Source organism: Trichoderma aggressivum (genome assembly GCF_033847375.1).
Source record: "Trichoderma aggressivum f. europaeum strain CBS 100526 chromosome Unknown scaffold_023, whole genome shotgun sequence".
Taxonomy (NCBI): Eukaryota; Fungi; Ascomycota; class Sordariomycetes; order Hypocreales; family Hypocreaceae; genus Trichoderma; species Trichoderma aggressivum.
This window is the reverse complement of record NW_026946389.1, coordinates 261,991-278,784: the sequence shown is the minus strand read 5'-3', so window position 1 is coordinate 278,784 and position 16,794 is coordinate 261,991. Positions and strand designations below refer to the sequence as shown.

General features: G+C 45.3%; 4 protein-coding genes across 4 annotated transcripts; 2 read left to right on the top strand and 2 right to left on the bottom strand.

Moving 5' to 3' along the window:
- Nucleotides 1-632: 632 nt before the first annotated feature.
- Nucleotides 633-6,323, top strand: Triagg1_6094 (uncharacterized protein; the record flags this gene model as incomplete). Its single annotated transcript, XM_062900680.1, has 8 exons — nucleotides 633-876; nucleotides 929-1,211; nucleotides 1,270-1,405; nucleotides 1,490-1,614; nucleotides 1,743-1,767; nucleotides 2,241-3,231; nucleotides 3,303-4,128; nucleotides 4,256-6,323. The coding sequence occupies 8 exons, from the start codon at nucleotides 633-635 to the stop codon at nucleotides 6,321-6,323; spliced, it is 4,698 nt and encodes a 1,565-aa protein (XP_062754951.1).
- Nucleotides 6,324-9,152: 2,829 nt separating this feature from the next.
- Nucleotides 9,153-9,542, top strand: Triagg1_6093 (uncharacterized protein; the record flags this gene model as incomplete). Its single annotated transcript, XM_062900679.1, has 1 exon — nucleotides 9,153-9,542. The coding sequence occupies one exon, from the start codon at nucleotides 9,153-9,155 to the stop codon at nucleotides 9,540-9,542; it is 390 nt and encodes a 129-aa protein (XP_062754950.1).
- An 873-nt stretch (nucleotides 9,543-10,415) lies between these two features.
- On the bottom strand, nucleotides 10,416-11,365 carry Triagg1_6092 (uncharacterized protein; the record flags this gene model as incomplete). The annotated part of the gene is made up of 2 exons (XM_062900678.1): nucleotides 10,416-11,084; nucleotides 11,219-11,365. 2 exons carry the CDS (start codon nucleotides 11,363-11,365, stop codon nucleotides 10,416-10,418), a joined length of 816 nt encoding a protein of 271 aa, XP_062754949.1.
- Nucleotides 11,366-13,548: 2,183 nt separating this feature from the next.
- Nucleotides 13,549-13,918, bottom strand: Triagg1_6091 (uncharacterized protein; the record flags this gene model as incomplete). The annotated part of the gene is made up of 2 exons (XM_062900677.1): nucleotides 13,549-13,763; nucleotides 13,822-13,918. The coding sequence occupies 2 exons, from the start codon at nucleotides 13,916-13,918 to the stop codon at nucleotides 13,549-13,551; spliced, it is 312 nt and encodes a 103-aa protein (XP_062754948.1).
- Nucleotides 13,919-16,794: the final 2,876 nt, after the last annotated feature.

The window sequence follows — 16,794 nt, the reverse complement described above, 5'->3', positions numbered from 1 at the left end:
ACTTAACGCACTGAAGTAGCGAAGGGATGGCTAATATACAAGCTTATGCAACTATAAAGTAAGAAAGTCAGCCGGAGCGGACGACTCGTAGACACAACAGTTTTGATCTCAAAGCCCTCGTCTCATCTGATAGGTAATCCACGATAGCATGCCCCGCTTGTGTACTTCCTTACGCTGGGCGAAACGAGCAACTTCGTGTAGCTTCAAAGACAATCGCAACACTGATGTACAAGTGAATAATTAGTAATAGCATAAAATGATAGGAGTTTCAGCAGTAAATAAATATCACCACCGCTCAAAGAACTACCTACCACATTGGTGACGAACGGAATTGGGCATTATGTAATCAAGTTCGGACCTTCCGAAGCCTCCGGGTCCGGGTCCGGGTGTGAGAACCCACTCGTTAGCCAAAATAGGCATACAGGCTGAGTCCAGCTCCGCGATGACTTCTATCACAAACAGTACAAGCAGAGATCTCGCCGCCCTGGATCACTTGACCAGTTGTGTATTGCTAATACCTGTGCCTTTCCTTGCCTCAATGTGAAGATATGAAGGCATACATAAAGCAGATGAAGGCTCCTCGCTTTCTTGCTCGATTGCCCACGGTCTGAATTTCCCCCTACATTCCAACCATGCCTGGAATATCTCCTGTCGTTCTCATCCTCGGCGCGGGACCTAAAGTCGGTCTTCCAACTGCAAAGGCCTTTGCGTCAAAGGGCTACAAGGTTGCAGTCGCAGCCCGGTCACTGAACGAGGCAGACAGCACAGACGGTCAGCTTAACATCAAAAGCGACTTTGCCAACCCCGATGATGTTGTCAATGCCTTTGTAACGGTCAGGAGGGAATTAGGAATCCCAAGCGTAGTCATTTACAACGGTACGTGTTGGCACCAGAGGACTCTAGCTGAATACCCGCTGAGCGTTCGTAGCCGGCGCCGCGACCTTCACTTCCCCAGGCGACCCATTTGCGATCCCGTTGGATGCTTTCGCGCGAGACATGACCGTCAACAACACTAGTGTTTTTGTCGCTGCCCAGCAAGCCGTGCTCGGCTTCGCGGAGCTCCCTGCCAATGCGCCGAGGGTATTCGCGTTTACGGGCAATATCCTAAACGTCAAGCCGCTTCCGCAATTCCTGGAATCCGGCGCCGGCAAGTCAGCATCTGCGCACATGATGATGGCTGCTGCCGCTGAATACAAAGAGAAAGGGTTCAAGTATGTAATCTCCATGTTCCTTTAACAGCCTGAGCGAATGAGACTAACAGCTGCATAGATTTTACTACGTCGATGAACGAAAGGCAGATGGCTCGGCCGCTTTTAAGATCGATGGAGACGCACACGCAAAACTCTTCTACGAGCTTTCTGAGGCGAAGACGCAAGGTCCCTGGTTGCAGACTTTTGTCAAGGGCGTGGGATACAAGGACTTTGGCCCCTATCAATTATAGTGTTGTCGCAGGCGCCATTCGGTACACAGGATATTACGTGTGAGGTAGTCCCCGTCACGTCTGCGCATGGAGGCAAGACTGCTCGAACACTATGTCAAGTTCCGCCCGAAGCAAGTTACTGTCCCAATCACCTCCAATGTTCGCTTCATATACAATGAGATTACTGCCCACGTGTATGTCTGATGTAATGCGATGTTACATGATGAAATTGAAGAATATCTGAAAGGAGGCAGGACCGGAGGAGATTTAATAAAACTATTAAAGATGAGATGATCCTTAAGACACGCTCACCACCGGGCAGTCAGCCAGACTATTATTTCTACTCGGTAGGTAGCACTAAAAAGCTCGAGATGTGAAGCTATCACGCTACGTTCCCGCGTGCATAGTGTTACATTGTCGCATCATCAGGTCATAAAGTAAGAATTGATAAGCATGCGTGTAGACTCCCGCTGTTAGCACGTCGCGCTGTTGGATACACGGGCAGAACTCCTTCTTGGCCAATAGTTTCGCGTCACGCATGTTTGCTCTTTTATGCAGTGCCACTGCACCACAAAATTAGGTGCAGTCGAGCTGCATATCAGCCCAACGAGATAAAGAGCGAAGGCTACGAACAAAGTGGTACATGATAATGCAGGCCGCCTTAGAACCCCTCAATCCCGTATCTTTAAAGCTGCACAGCATTGCGTTTGTAGTTGCATTGCTGCCCGAAGTAGCAAAGCCTGCCTAAGCAGTTTACATATATCCTAGATATGGCGGCCGTAAACTATCTCGTAGCCTCCGCTAACTTATTTCTGCCCAGATTGCCTTCTTATTCCTGGATGTAATACCAGTTGCCGCCAGCTTTATGATGACTTCCAAGAGCCTTTCTCATCATGACTATAAGGTTGGGTGGATCTGTGCTCTGCCGAAAGAGCAGACTGTGGCAATGGCATTGCTGGACGAGGAACATGACCTATTGCTGAAACCCCCGAATGACGACAATGTCTATACTCTGGGGTCCATCAGTGGCCACAATGTCGTTATAGCCTGCCTACCAGAAGGTCAGATTGGGGCAAACTCAGCCGCAAATGCTGCGACTCAGTTGGTGAATACTTTCCCATCCGTAAGCTTTGCTCTTATGGTAGGCATTGGAAGTGGCATCCCGCCTCGTGTTAGGCTGGGTGATGTTGTTGTCAGTCAACCCTCGTTAGGTCGTCCTGGGGTGGTTCAATGGGATTTTGGCAAAGCACAGCAAGAGGGCCAGATAGTGCAGACTGGGTCGTTAAACCAACCACCAAGGGCACTGCTAGCGGCATTGACGAAACTCAAGAGTAGGCACGAGATGAAGGGTCACAACATACACAAGCTCTTGGACCAGATGACCGCCAAATGGCCAAGACTGGCGCCCAACTATACGTGGTCCGCTCGCCTCAAAGACCCTTTGTACTCATCGCCAAGAGACGCAATCGATTCATCGACTATCAAGGAGTCAAGAAAACCTGGCGAAATATCCATCCATCATGGGCTGATTGCTTCTGGGAGTCAGGTCATTAAAGATAGCTCCACCAGAGATCGAATCAACAAGAGCCTGGCTGGCCAAGCGCTTTGCTTCGAAACGGAAGTGGCGGGTCTAATGAAGAGCTTCCCCTGCATCGTTATTCGAGGGATCTGCGATTATGCAGACTCTCTCAAGAAAAAGGATTGGCAAGAGTATGCCGCAGCTATTGCCGCGGCGTTTGCAAAGGAGCTTCTGGAGGCAGTGCAGCCAGCAGATATTGAAGGCGACAAACGGGCGAGCGAAGTATTACAAAGTCAGTATCCATTTGTTTAAATACGTTTAAGACAATTCACTCAGGGTTTTGGCTCTAATAACTGAATGCAGTTCCGGAAAGCGTCTCTAGCACTCGGGATGCTACAATACACAAGATGCGAAGGCTAGACGAAACTGCTGACAAGGAAGTCTTTAATTGGCTTACGAAGGTCGACTATAGCCTACAGCATGGCAAGTATTTTGAAAAGCGTCAACCAGGGACTGGCAAGTGGCTTTTAGACACACGAGAATTCCAAGATTTGAAGTCAGGAACCAAGAAAACACTGTTGTGTCGTGGCATCCCAGGAGCTGGTAAAACGATCCTGACCTCAGTCGCAATTCATCACCTTGAGAACACCTTTGGGCATGACCAAAATGTGGGCATAGTCTATATATACTGCCATTACAAGCAACAAGGCGATCAAGATATCGAAAACTTGCTTGCTAGCATGCTAAAGCAACTACTACGAAGTCGAACACGCTTGCCAGAAAGTACCGCAAAGTTATTTAAACGACACAAGGAGAAACAGACCAGACCGTCTCATGAGGAGCTTTTGACAAATCTCAAGTCTGTCATACACCTGTATAAGACGGTCTTTTTTATTATCGATGCGATGGATGAGTGTCAATTCTCTTCGTTAAAGGAGCTTCTATCCAGTCTTTTGAATCTCCAGGAAGATCACGATATTCGCATCTTCGCGACATCAAGACCAAGCCCAGAAATCATATATCAATTCTCCAGTGATAACGATCTATCGATTCTCGATGTTCGGGCAATCCCAAGCGATGTGCTGGCATTTTTGGAAGGCCAAATGCCCTCGCTTCCTCGCATTGTTAGGCACAATCCTCAACTCCAAGAGGATATCAAGAGAGGCATCTCCGAAGCTGTTGACGGAATGTAAGTTGTGGTTTAAAGAGTGGGCATAGAAAGGTTACATTAATCTTCAGGCACTGATTATATTTCCCAGGTTTCTCTTAGCAGAAATTTATGTCACTTTGTTACGAGATAAAACAACCGTAAACAGTATACATGAGGACTTGGAGTCATTTCGGATCAGAAATAGCAGCAATGGTAGTCAAAGAGACCAAGCGTTGTATCATGCATACGAACAAGCAATGGAGCGAATTGACAACCAAAAGCCGGAACTAAAAGCCCTTGCTATGGGAGCGCTGTCTTGGATCACACTTGCAAAACGAAATCTTACAGTGGCAGAGCTTCAGCATGCCCTCGCAACAAAGGAAGGGAGTTCTCATTTCGATAAGGGAGACGTTCCAGATCTTGCAGACATAAGCAATGTTTGTGCTGGTTTAGTCACGGTCGATGTGAAGAGCAATGTTATTCAGCTGCTGCATTCTACGGCACAGGAATACTTTGAACGAACGCAAAGCCGCTGGTTTCCAGACGCCGAGTGTATGATGTCCAAGATTTGTCTTACTTACATATCATTCGATGTTTTCGGAAAGAATTTTCGTCCAACTGATTGGTTTTATGACGGCGGAGAGCGATATCCTTTCTACAACTACGCTGTCAACAACTGGGCACAAAGCATTCCTGAGAATATGGAGCCTAGTGCAAAGCTCATGAATTCTCTACTAAACAGATATAAAGTCAACTTGGCAATTGAGAAGCTGCATATGAATAGCCAAATACTTAGGCATCAATTTGGCATCTCTGTGCCAAAAAGCATAAATGGGCTCCATTTCGCTGTATATTTTGGAGCATCCAAGGTGGTTTCCAATCTTCTTCAACTTGGATGCACAACCGACAGCAAGGATAACTATGGGCGTACGCCTCTTTGGTGGGCTGCTCAGGGAGGTCAGGATGCAATGGTGGAATTGCTACTCAATGCAGGCGCTCCTCTTGAAGACATCGACTCCAAGAATGGCCACACTCCGCTGATGTGTGCAGTTCAAGGCAAACACAAGAGAATCGTCCGCTTACTGCTAGAGAAAGGTAGCGAGGTGGATTCGAAAGACAAACAAGGCCGAACACCACTTATAATGGCTATAGAGCTCGGAGCAGAAAACATTGTCACGCTTTTATTAAATAAAGGCAAGGCTGACATCAATCTGCGCGATAGCAGTGGGAAAAGTTGGACGCCTTTGCAATGGGCCATTCATAACCGCCATGACGCTCTTGGCCGATTACTTCTCAAAGAAGGTGCCGATGTTGAGGCGGAAGATTCCAAGGGCCAGACACTGCTTTTATGGGCCATTCAAAATGGTTATGACAGTGCAGTGCGAATTCTTCTTGGAGCCGGCTCCAATATGAGCACGAAGAATGAAAAACCACCAATGCCTCGTGTCGTGGCGCCCGGAGATGCGAAAACGATGCTTCAGTCGACACTACAAGTGGGTTCCAATATTCACATGAGGCGCCAGAATGGTTGGGCGGCGCTCCTTACTGCCGTGCAGTTCAAAAGGGAGAAGATACTGAGAATTTTGCAAGACGCGGGTGCTGGCATGAATCACAAAGACGAGCGTGGGTGGACACTCTTGTTCCATGCTGTCTACCACGATAATCAGGGGACAATCATAAATACGCTTCTTGATAGCAGAATGGACGTCAACGCAAAGGATATATCAGGCAAGACTGTACTGTTCATCGCCATCGACCGCCGCGACGAGTCCAGGATCTATCCGCCACTATATGGGGGAGCTAATTCCAGCCCGACATATACAGAGAGTCGCATGCCATTCATATACAGCAATCAACATAGCAACGTGGCCGCTATAGGGCTCCTGCTAGAGAAAGGGGCCGATGTAAATGCAACAGATGAATATGGGCGGACGCCTTTGCTGTACGCCATCATATACAGTATGTCGAATGTCATTAAGTTGTTGATCGACAAAGGGGCAGATGTCAACGCGAGAGACAGAAATGGCTGGACACCTCTGTTAGCTGCCGTCCACTTTGACCGCGATAACGTCGTGAAATTGCTTCTTAAAAGGGGGAAAATTGACATTGATGCAAGAGATGTGAATCATGAGAACGCATGGTCACTGGCTTATAAGAAGAGGCGTAATAGCATCATGCAGCTCCTAAGTCAATCGCTGGTGGGAACAGTCGAAAAGAGTCGGATGGATTTATGAAGAGAATGCACTCTTTTTTAAAGAATGAGACGACAGGGTGGATCTTCCTATCCACTACCAAGAGCAAGAAATTGATAGCGTTACTTTACACGAGGAGTTACTTCATAGTGTAGGCACCTCTATAAATATCGTGCGGCGTACTTCAAGAATCTTCGTTGTCACCAGAAAGTTTCCATTTGACATAAAACTCAGATCTACTTAAGCTGCCTTATCATGGATAACTACATTGGTATAGTCGATTAAAAATCCTGATGGCCCGTTGAGTACGGCAACATCTCCATTTCTTCGGACAATACGTCTCAGTGTCGGAAAAACCAGTCCATCGATGTTCTTGTAATCCCAACAATAATGAGCGGCTACTCCTTTCGCAACATCTGTGACGTAATCCATCCTTCTCAAGAGAAAATCTTTGTCGTCAAAATAAAACTTTTGAACCTTGGTGTGCGTCGGGAATCCATCTGGATATGTTACTTCCAAAACGCGCCAGTTCTCTCCGCCTTCAGTATGCGGCTCCAGCTCACGGCTTGTAAAATTGGGGCGAATAAAGAGAAACGGGATGGACAAGTAATTGCACATCGCGTAACTGATGAAGTATGTGAGTTGTAGATCGTCCCATTGAGCGGTACGGACGTGGTCTTTAAAAGAGGAGCGAGTTTGCTTGTATTCTTTTATGATCGAGCCATCTCTTGCCTCTAGCCAAATATCCTTTGTTGTCAGGGTTGGTGCCTGGCAGTCCTTGGATGACACTTTTAAACTTTTCAACGTCAACAGTGATGGTTGGTTGATGGTGACCGAGATGGCCTTTCAATTCGAGAAAAGCCCCGGAAAAGTTGAAGGTCACGTCAATAGACTTGACATGATTCCATCGCTCCAATCCTCCGTGGGCCTCAATCACTCTGTCAAGAAGCCGAGGCTCCTGAGACGCAGTGGCCATTATGGGTTATTGTAAGTGGAAATGCAGTAGATGGATGAATATTGAAACCCGAATGGTAGAACGCAAAGCGCTGTAAATATAGTCCTGAGACTGTCACTAACACGAAGAGACGAAAGCTTATCCATCTTGATGAATAAGCTCAAGACAGCATCCTTTTTGGTATCGACGTGCTTCGCTTACCAAGAAACATTAATAATTCTCATGATGTTTTTAGAGGGCGCGACAACTTAGAAGGCGTGAAGTCTTAGAGGGCGCAAAGTCCTAAGAAGGCGCGAAAATGACATGATGAATAAGGAGTTAGGTAGTTCCAGCGCGGAGTTAAGTAGTGAAAGCGGTACATTTCCTAGACAACTCGGGTAGATAGTCCTCAGTATGTCTTTGGACGGTGAGCTACAGGCCAAGCCTACATAGTTCAAGGGCGGCTTACAAACCGTTTAGCTGAAAGCGTACATAGTCACATTCAAGTCATTACTAGGCATAGAACATTAGAACATTAGAAACTAGGTGGCGTGAAATCATTGTCAGGTGTCCACTTGTAATGTAGCTAGTATAACACAACGAGGGTCCAAGATCCTAGCAGAGTCAGGAAACTCTTGTCGTCTGGGCTCTGTACATATATAACAGGACGACTGGTACCTAGCAGCTGCTGGCAAAATAGTCAAACATACCACCCGAATTCTGACATTTCAGATTTCCTTCCTTACCTATTCAAAAACCTAAGCTAACGCTGCTTCAACACAAGTTGTAGCCCCTAAGTTATACCCATGTACTGCCTAAGTTGACGAAAATATTCTATAAATTAAGGCCTTTGTTTAAGCTTATATCCAGGAAAGTATCACCATTGCTTTTTTCGAATTATTGCCTACAGATGCTACTTGACAACTGGCAAGTGTTTCAGCTGTAACCCCCACTCCGCTGAAATATATTCATAATTAAGATATAGTAAAGCTATCAGTTATGTTCCTGCCTCTCTAATAGAAAAGCGGGATAAGCGGCCGCTTGGTCAACTCGCCTGGTAGATCTAGATTGCGTTCCCCTGCGGTCAATAAGATATAAGATTTTAGTGCTTATTGAACGAAACGGTGAAGATGTTCCTCGGAAAGAATTACTGAAATAAGCAGCCCATTAAGACACTAATAAATTACAATTGGAAAAGGCGACTTTTTATGCTTGGTTTGTGATGATTTGGGTTATAGAATACAATGCGGTGATTGCTTGTCCAGAATAGACCCTGCAGTGAGAAAAATGAACACCGATAGGAGATACATCATACAAGCCTTGTATAATATTTGAGATGAGCTTATCATGTTCCCATTGGGAAATTTATGCGGATGCTTACCTTCATGCCGGCTTTGTAAGGTCTCGTATACGGAATCAAGATCATTCCAGAGAACAATTGAAGTGACCCAAAAATCAAATCTTCCGAATAAGGTAATAATAGGTCATCAGCTTCTTAGAGTCCATCTAAATAGTCCAGGCCCTCTACCAAAACATTGAACTAACCTGAAGTATCTCTCGGAGCATTTGTATTACTCCAGCTACGCCTATGGCCGGGGAAATAAAACTAGGAACCGAGAAGCGAAAGCTAGAAACGGATTTACCCAGCTCTTGAATGCCGCTTCAAGACGAATTCGAAGCGAGTTCGGAGTTCGTAAATGATCTTACGATCACTGGGATGGTTAAATGAGAAAACCAACAGTGGGGGCAATATGAACAGAAGAAGTATATAAGGAAAAGAAAGGCGCACGTAAGAAAGGCATGAATCAAAAAGAATACGAGCAATCTGACCCTCGCAACAACCGGCCAATTCCCAGTTATCTTTCTGCTTGTCTCTTAACTCTGAGTTTTATCTCCTTTTTTACTCCAAACAACTTAACCATCAGATCTCAATCAATATGAGGTTCTCGACAGCTATTGCTTTCCTTTCACTAGGCTACCTCCAAGGTGCCAATGCTATTTGCAACTCAGGCGAAGTTGGCGTCGGCCGCAAGCAGGTGTATCAATGGCAAGGACAAAACAATGTTTTGGTTACCGACGAATGGGTCATCGCCGCCAACAACTGCGGTGATATTGGTCTCTCCCAGAACGAATTCCAAGGCAACCCGTGCAGCGGTGGCCCAGGCTACGGCACCGGCAATGGGATCAACAGCTGTGATAGCAGCGGCAAGCCTGGCTTTGTATGGACCAAGGGTGGCAATTTTCACAACTGTTATTCGGTTTCTCAATCCTGCGCTACCGGACCTTTTCTCTATGAGCCTATTTACTGGTGCTGTCAACGCTGGTAAACTAAACCTGACATTATATGCAATGTTACTATAACGTGACTCTTACATTCACAACAATGGGCTTGCGGAGTGGGCAGTTCTAGATCAAAACCATGTCGGAAGTGATTAGAACGAGGTTACTAGATCATTCGTGTAATTTATTGATATACTCAGACTATTAGAACCCTCAGACTATCAGAATCTTCAGACGCTTTTGTCTCGGTAATTGCACATACAAGTTCACTTCTCTGCACCCTTTTAGATACAATAGGTAACTACGGAGGAAAATCGCCAATTATTACTAGGAAAATTAAAGTTTCATTTAGTACTATGTGTGTTGAATGCATCTGTAAGCTTTAGAAAAAAAATCTTTACGAGCCTTTACCCTGAGGTTTACTTAGTTATTATTTATAGCTATACTACAAACTCAAACAGGATAGGCATATAAAGATAGCGTCTCTGTTGGACGGAAAGTTTACCAAACTATTATTTATCTCTCTACTAAGCACTCAGCCATATATTTATTCAACGATTATGTTATTATAGGAGAAATTTCTTTGTATTGATCCAGGAAGCCTCGGCCGGCTCCGCAGAATCCAATTGTTTGTCAATATCATGGCGCTCAAGCCGCTCAGAGTGCTCTCTATTCGTGACGAGGATACTGCATACGAAGAAGGAAGTCAGGGTATAAGAAAACCAAAAGAGGAAAGGCCCAATGTATTCTCTGAACTCATATTTCATACTGGTTTACTATGGATTCTAGTAAAGTAATGAATTAGTGAGAGTGTTTAACCATGGCCGTTTCCAGAGTCCCCAGACGCGCCAAAAGCACCAAGTTTACTCTTTCTATCATCGTCCAAATAGCGCCATCCCAAAAACTCTTTATATATAACTTCAGGTATCACTCCTCCGCAACTCCTCATCAGTTAGCGGCCCGCAAAAGTCTACCCAAAATTCTCTACTCATGTTCGGATCTGCCCATGATAGGTTTATCCCATGACCCTGGATATCTCTAGCAATGTGCTTCATTCTGTCCCAAGGATATCTCTCGTTAAATGACACACGCTGACCACAAAATGAACGGAGATAAAACTGGATAAAAATCTCTTGAAGAGTTAGCTTCCGCGCAACTGCTGCAGCAGCAAATCGTCTAAGCCAATTCTCCTGTTCGTCATCGAAATCAATGATATCTTCGCGCCGAGTAGCGAATGACCAACGGAACTTGGCGAGTCGCGGAGCGAGCAAGTTCATCTCGTAGCCGGTATCAAATCCGGTAGCCCAAGCCGATAGCGAAAGATACTCTAGACTCTCGAAGTCTGTTAGATCGAAGTTGATAAGGCCCCGCTCTTGCACTTCGCCAATAGTGAGTGATCGCAGCGTTGTCTTATGGGTGGAGATAACAGATGCAATGGTAGACAAGCTCCAGGTCCGGGAATCCTCTCCAACACATTCTGCGAACGAGAAGTGCTCCAACTTAGCCGGCCAGGCTACGAGACGGTGGAGAGTGTCAGAGGAATCTTCAAACCCTTCGATCGCTAGCGATGTAATGGGGGATGTGCCCTTCTGATATCATAGAATCAAGTATCAGTGTTTCTGTGTCAAAATAGAGACAACGTCACAAGAGTGATTATGAACTGTCAAACGTTTCGTTTGGATATTTCAGGCCAAATATTCTCAGAATCTGGTACAATACTCACCTTAAAAGCATCACACGGCAACCTGTCATTGAGAATGCGGATTTTTGATAAGTTGAGAACCCTTAGATGCGATAGATCAACAGAAATTCCATGTATTTGCATCAGATCAAAGCCCCGTGAAAAGTAGACCTCCTCTAGCATTGGCATTTGCTGCAACGCGGTCTTGAATTGCAAGCCATCGTTACCTGTCTCCAACTTTCCACAAATGCTAAATACCTTCGTACTCTTCAGCCAAACAAGCAAGTCCATGAAACAACTGGCCAGGGTTGCGTCGTTAGATCCATCCCCAATGTGTATGCTTAATGAACGGCATTTGCTCCGGAGAGATGGGTTCTCCTTCATGGTGCGATGCAAGCAGCTTGTTGCCCGATGTAGCATTGATAAATCATCCTTGTAATGGCTGGTGCATAGCTCTATATCTCTATATAGGATTGATACAACGAGGCGATTGAAGCGTCGACATGTGGAGGAGAGAGAGACGGAGATAGATTGTTCTTCGGTACGTTGGTTGAACTCGGGAGAGCTACATGTCGTGGCTTCGGTGAAGATTTGGAAAAGTATTTCGTCTGGTAGCCTGAGGATACCTATGTCCGATAGAGGTGGCCACTCAACGGCATCTTCATGTGGAATCTCATCGCTATTGGGCGGCATTTTAACGACGGAGAGGTCATTAGAGTCGGAGCGGCCGGTGTTCGCAGGCTGTGATTCAGGCATTCCCTATGAGCCGGGATTATTAGCTTAAGAGATCATTATCTTCTACCTGCGGTAATGTGCCCGCCGGGAAATACTACACCTTAGTGTAGGCAGACAGCAAATCCAATTTGATTTGCCAAGATTGTCTGTATGCATGTATTCAACCTTGATAGAATGCAGAGGTTGGAAGTTCCTGCTAGAGTGGCAGAATAAACGAGTTGTTGGCAAAAGTTTTATTTGGCTTGTTTTCTCGGCAATGGATAGTACTTGCTGTTGTATGGGAATTATCTGCATATATATGTATCTATCTGTGCTCTATTTTTTGTTTCAGCTAGTATTCATCGGCCAACAATCTATTGCCAACACCCAACACCCAACACCCGCAACTCTATACCCACCAATTCGTCAGCTAACGAATCAATTCCTTGCGACTAAAAGCGTGTGGAGGTCTGCAGGAATAGCGCGCAATCTATGGAGTAGAGAGGCGTTGGCATATGTAATTAGTATCGCAACAGTGCTCGATGCGGCTGGATGATGGACTTCAGGTGCCCATGTGTGTAGAGATGCGTCTGTACGATTAACGGGAGAAGAAAAGAAAATGAAGAATGGCGAAAAAATGTCATTAGGCGAGAAGATACATGCTGTTGCAGCCGAGGCCCTCCGAGATGGTTTAGAATATACAAAGAAGTGGTTTAAAAAAAATGCGAGCTCGTTATATCTTTAAGTGAAAAGATATGTCTTTCTTATTGATTCATTAAGAATACATGTACTTTAAGCTATAATTTTAGCAAATTTGCATGAATAATTGTCGTCGTGTAAGTCGAGTCTAACAAGATCCCGGCATTCTCCGCCAAAGGTATCTACATGTAGATAGGTACCTCTTTGTAGACACTTGAAGAAAGACAACATTATACAGGGCCGATGCTAAATTGTTTTCAAATGATCGAATCTTATTCTCCCAATCATAAATTACTAATTCTTGAATGGAGGAATTATAAAGAAATATCACGCATGTTATTCATCAGATGGTTGACCACTAGCGAAGGTCCGCTGTTGTACGCAGCTACACTTTAATTTGTATAGTTTTCCCAGCTTAAAAGCATCCTAATTTCTGTATAATCTGAGAAAATCGTTGTCTAAAGAGCTCCCGTTTACCGACTTTACCATTCTTTTGTTGTGTGTCTGTATTCCCATTTTCTTAACTCGTTGAGACTTTGGCCTCCTGGGAGCTAGAAGGATGATTACCAAGCAGCTCTTCTCCGCAAATATGTCACAGGGTCTGAGATTCCGAGACAAAATGTCCCTGAGTATTGGAAATTGACGTGGCCAATGAACAGTTGATACTGGCTCCGGTCTGCGACTCATGAAGCCCTGGATATGATCTTGTCCAAGCCGTTATAGATTGAATTGCAATTTAAATAGTAATTACCGTCGATAAAGTAGTCATATTCACAGCGGAAGTGCGAGCGGGTTGCAACTCCTTTTGATTATAAGAGCGGCACAATAATGAATCTGCAGGTCGTCACCTAAATCGAGACATATCGGCCAAAGACACTACACTAAGAGAACAAAGAGCAACGAAAACTATGCCTCATTCTCCTCCACAAAATCTCCATCTAGCTACCGATGCCATTCGCTTAGCAGGACCAGTTCTCGGTGACACCACAAGCAAGCTGTTGAGATCCGACACTTTGGCAGTTGGCGTTGAAAGAGTTGTCATTGTTAAACAGGGTCAAGCCAGCACCACCGCATCCCTGGAGGTAGTAGGTTACACCGTTGGCCAGAGTGAAACGGTTGTCGCAACCGTTGGTGATAGAGTGCGTACACTCAGACTGGCCGCTAATCCAGGCAACTGTCAGGGGTTAGCAAGCTACATAGAAAACAGAGGGGAATTCAGGGGGGCTGTTTACTGGGTGTGCCGGCAGAGTCCGTGCCGAGGTTGACAGTGGCCAGGGCGCTCTGGGCCATGAAGCCGAAGAGAAGAGTGATAATAGCGGAGGTCTGCATATTGACTGATGTTGGAACCGAAAGGTTGGTGTTGAGAAGGTTGTTAAGGATCTTTTTGTGTGAGAGTGAAGATGTTGTTGGAGTGAAGAAGATGGTTTGATTCGGGTGATGGACGAGAGTATTTATACTTATCGAGGGACAGCGGCCGGCGTGTTGAGCAAGAGGAGAACTGCCTAAATCCTAGAGAAACAATGCATCCCCCACCCAATGATTCCATGGAATGGCCCTCATCGCAGCTTACTGACTGATTAGGTACTCCATGATGGCAAAGGCATCCCAAGCTCACCCTGTCCGGAAAAGATCAGCAATACGAGTACATTCTCCATTTGCCTGACAATTAACAACTATCCCGGAAACAGTATCAAAATCATCATCAACTGCAATTACGCAGTTATGGATAACCAAGTCTAAATTATTGTAGTTTTCAATGTTATACTAAAACTATTGTAGACATAGATATCCAACTTCTATATCATAGAATAGGGATACTTGGTTTTTTGACGGAAACGAACTTAGTGAACCACAATATAACTAGGACTTTAAGAAGCCGCTACATGAGGCAAACATTATTATGCACCAAAGGTAGACTGGGGGTGTTGGTGAAGACTTGTACGAGGTTGTGGTTTAATGTTTAGTGGTAATGAATCATGATACAGTCGTCAAGCCAGGGCCTATTGGAGTTCATTACCGGATTAGGGATTCTCCACATAGGAGTAAGCTGAGGTCGCTTCCAGTTAACGGGCAACTTAAAAACTTTGTCTTTATTGGTTACTGTATTCCCTTGGCAAATTGGACTATGCGTATCCCCAGGATTTATCCCAGTTTTGATCAAGAAGAGCGGAGGGGCCGTAAAATGGATACACACCTAGGGATAATAATAGTAATGTTGCAACAAGCTTACGAGTATGCAGAACCTCGCAAAACTCGTTTGTAGGCCGTCTTATACAAGGGGACATGCTAACTTGATGAAATTAGCCTATTACTTCTCTCGATCAAAACAGGGTATAACTATGGGGAGACCCACAAACGAGTTTTGCGAGGTTCTGCATACTCGTAAGCTTGTTGTAACACAAAGACCACCGCTGAAACTACAAGGAAGCTTAGTGGGAACTTGACGACACCCTCTCTGGTGGGGTGGGGGAAATGCGATCTTCTTTGACCCTGAGAAAGCAGTTCTCATCCACTTCTACTACACCAGAAGACAAAACCACACTTAGACTACTTACTAGGACCTAACGGATATAAAGACGGGAATTTCAGACACTAGTGGAGGACACCAGACCATACGCTCCCCCCCCCCCCCCCTACAGAATGACAAACCTTTTCCTTTGTAAAGAAGACATGTAGCGAACGCGGAATCTGATGCCAGGCGGTTCTTACAGACCTAGTGTCCAGAAGAGGGCTTTTTATTTATCACATAGTGGTCGTAAATAATAAAATAAACACACAAATATGGTAGCACTCGTATGTGGTTAATTTTTTTTGGTTTTGTCATGTGCTAATTATTTGTCTATACTGAGTACTCGTATGCTATTTATTTGTCTACATGTTAACTACCTACCTATTTGTCAATTCCCGCTTACATGTAGTTAATAAACCCCTTGGCAACATAGCAACCTAGCTACATAACATTGGGTATTAAAAAACCAACCCGACGGCCTATTTTAACAGCCAGGTTTAAAGCCATAGTTGTTATGATTTCAAGCAGCGAAGATGAATTATAAGATGACGTATGAAGCTACTCGAGCTGCTATCCTATCCCTGAAAGCTTCAACTGACTAGTACTGGTCAGAGATCCAGGGATATTAATTAGCATCGGGCCGTCGGTTCTTTATATCAACTAAAGTAACGGAGTACACCCGGGCCGTCGAAGCCAGCCTCAGCCCGTCAGCCCGGCAGTCATCAGCAACTTACCCCCTTGTATCCAACCAACCTCAGTCTGGAAGGTCAAAAAAACAAATACCGGCTGGGGGCAGTCACATATCTCACCACAATTACAGTACCGCTCCTCTACCAATCCCCAACCCGGAAATAAGGGAGATTCTATTGTCATTACCGGCATTTAGGAAAAACTCAGATTCCTCACAAAAAGCCTAGATACGAGTAGGCCTTCGTAGAATGAGCAGCAATCAGGCGCCAGGCCTGCAACGAAACAGGTGGCCTCATGGCAGAAAGTTCATATATTGTACTCGTAGTGTTCATGTATGTACCGTGCTCGTAATCTGCTCTTACAATGACGAGTTAGCGCTTCATTGGATACATTTCTCGTAGCATGGCAGTATGAGACAAACGTGTTCAGCGTTCTAGGCCTCAAAGTGAGCGATTCGGATGACTTTAGCTGACGCTGTGTCCTTGACGATATCTCCACCACAGCGGGAGATGCCTGGATTTTATTAGCTCAAGATGTAACAATACAAAGTTTTGGTTTCGTTCAACGCAGGTGGTGGGAAGAGAAGAAGCCTTGTGCATCCATTTTAACAGCTCCGAGGGAATAAAGGACCTGATTTCCGGCCGATAGGACATCGTTTATAGCGAGGCTTTTAGCCTGGAATAGAGTAAAGTTCGCCAAGTGAGACGTAGTTCCTGATGAAATCATGGTTTGGCGTCGAGCAGACTGCCGCAACATCCTCTATCGCTGCAAACGTTTTCTGTCTGGAACTGTAGTTCGCCATACAACTACTAATGGCTGTAATTGACGCTTGACTGCCCGCATTATTGTGGATATAGCTCCAGTAACATGTTGTCGTTGCAAGCAACCAAGCTGTTAACATTGGGGACCAAAAACCAGTCCGATGCCGAGGAGCCAGAGTCTTGACAGGAAGAAGGACATGTCTAAATAGCTTCAGGTGACATCCGTTCTCCTGACGCGCGCCATT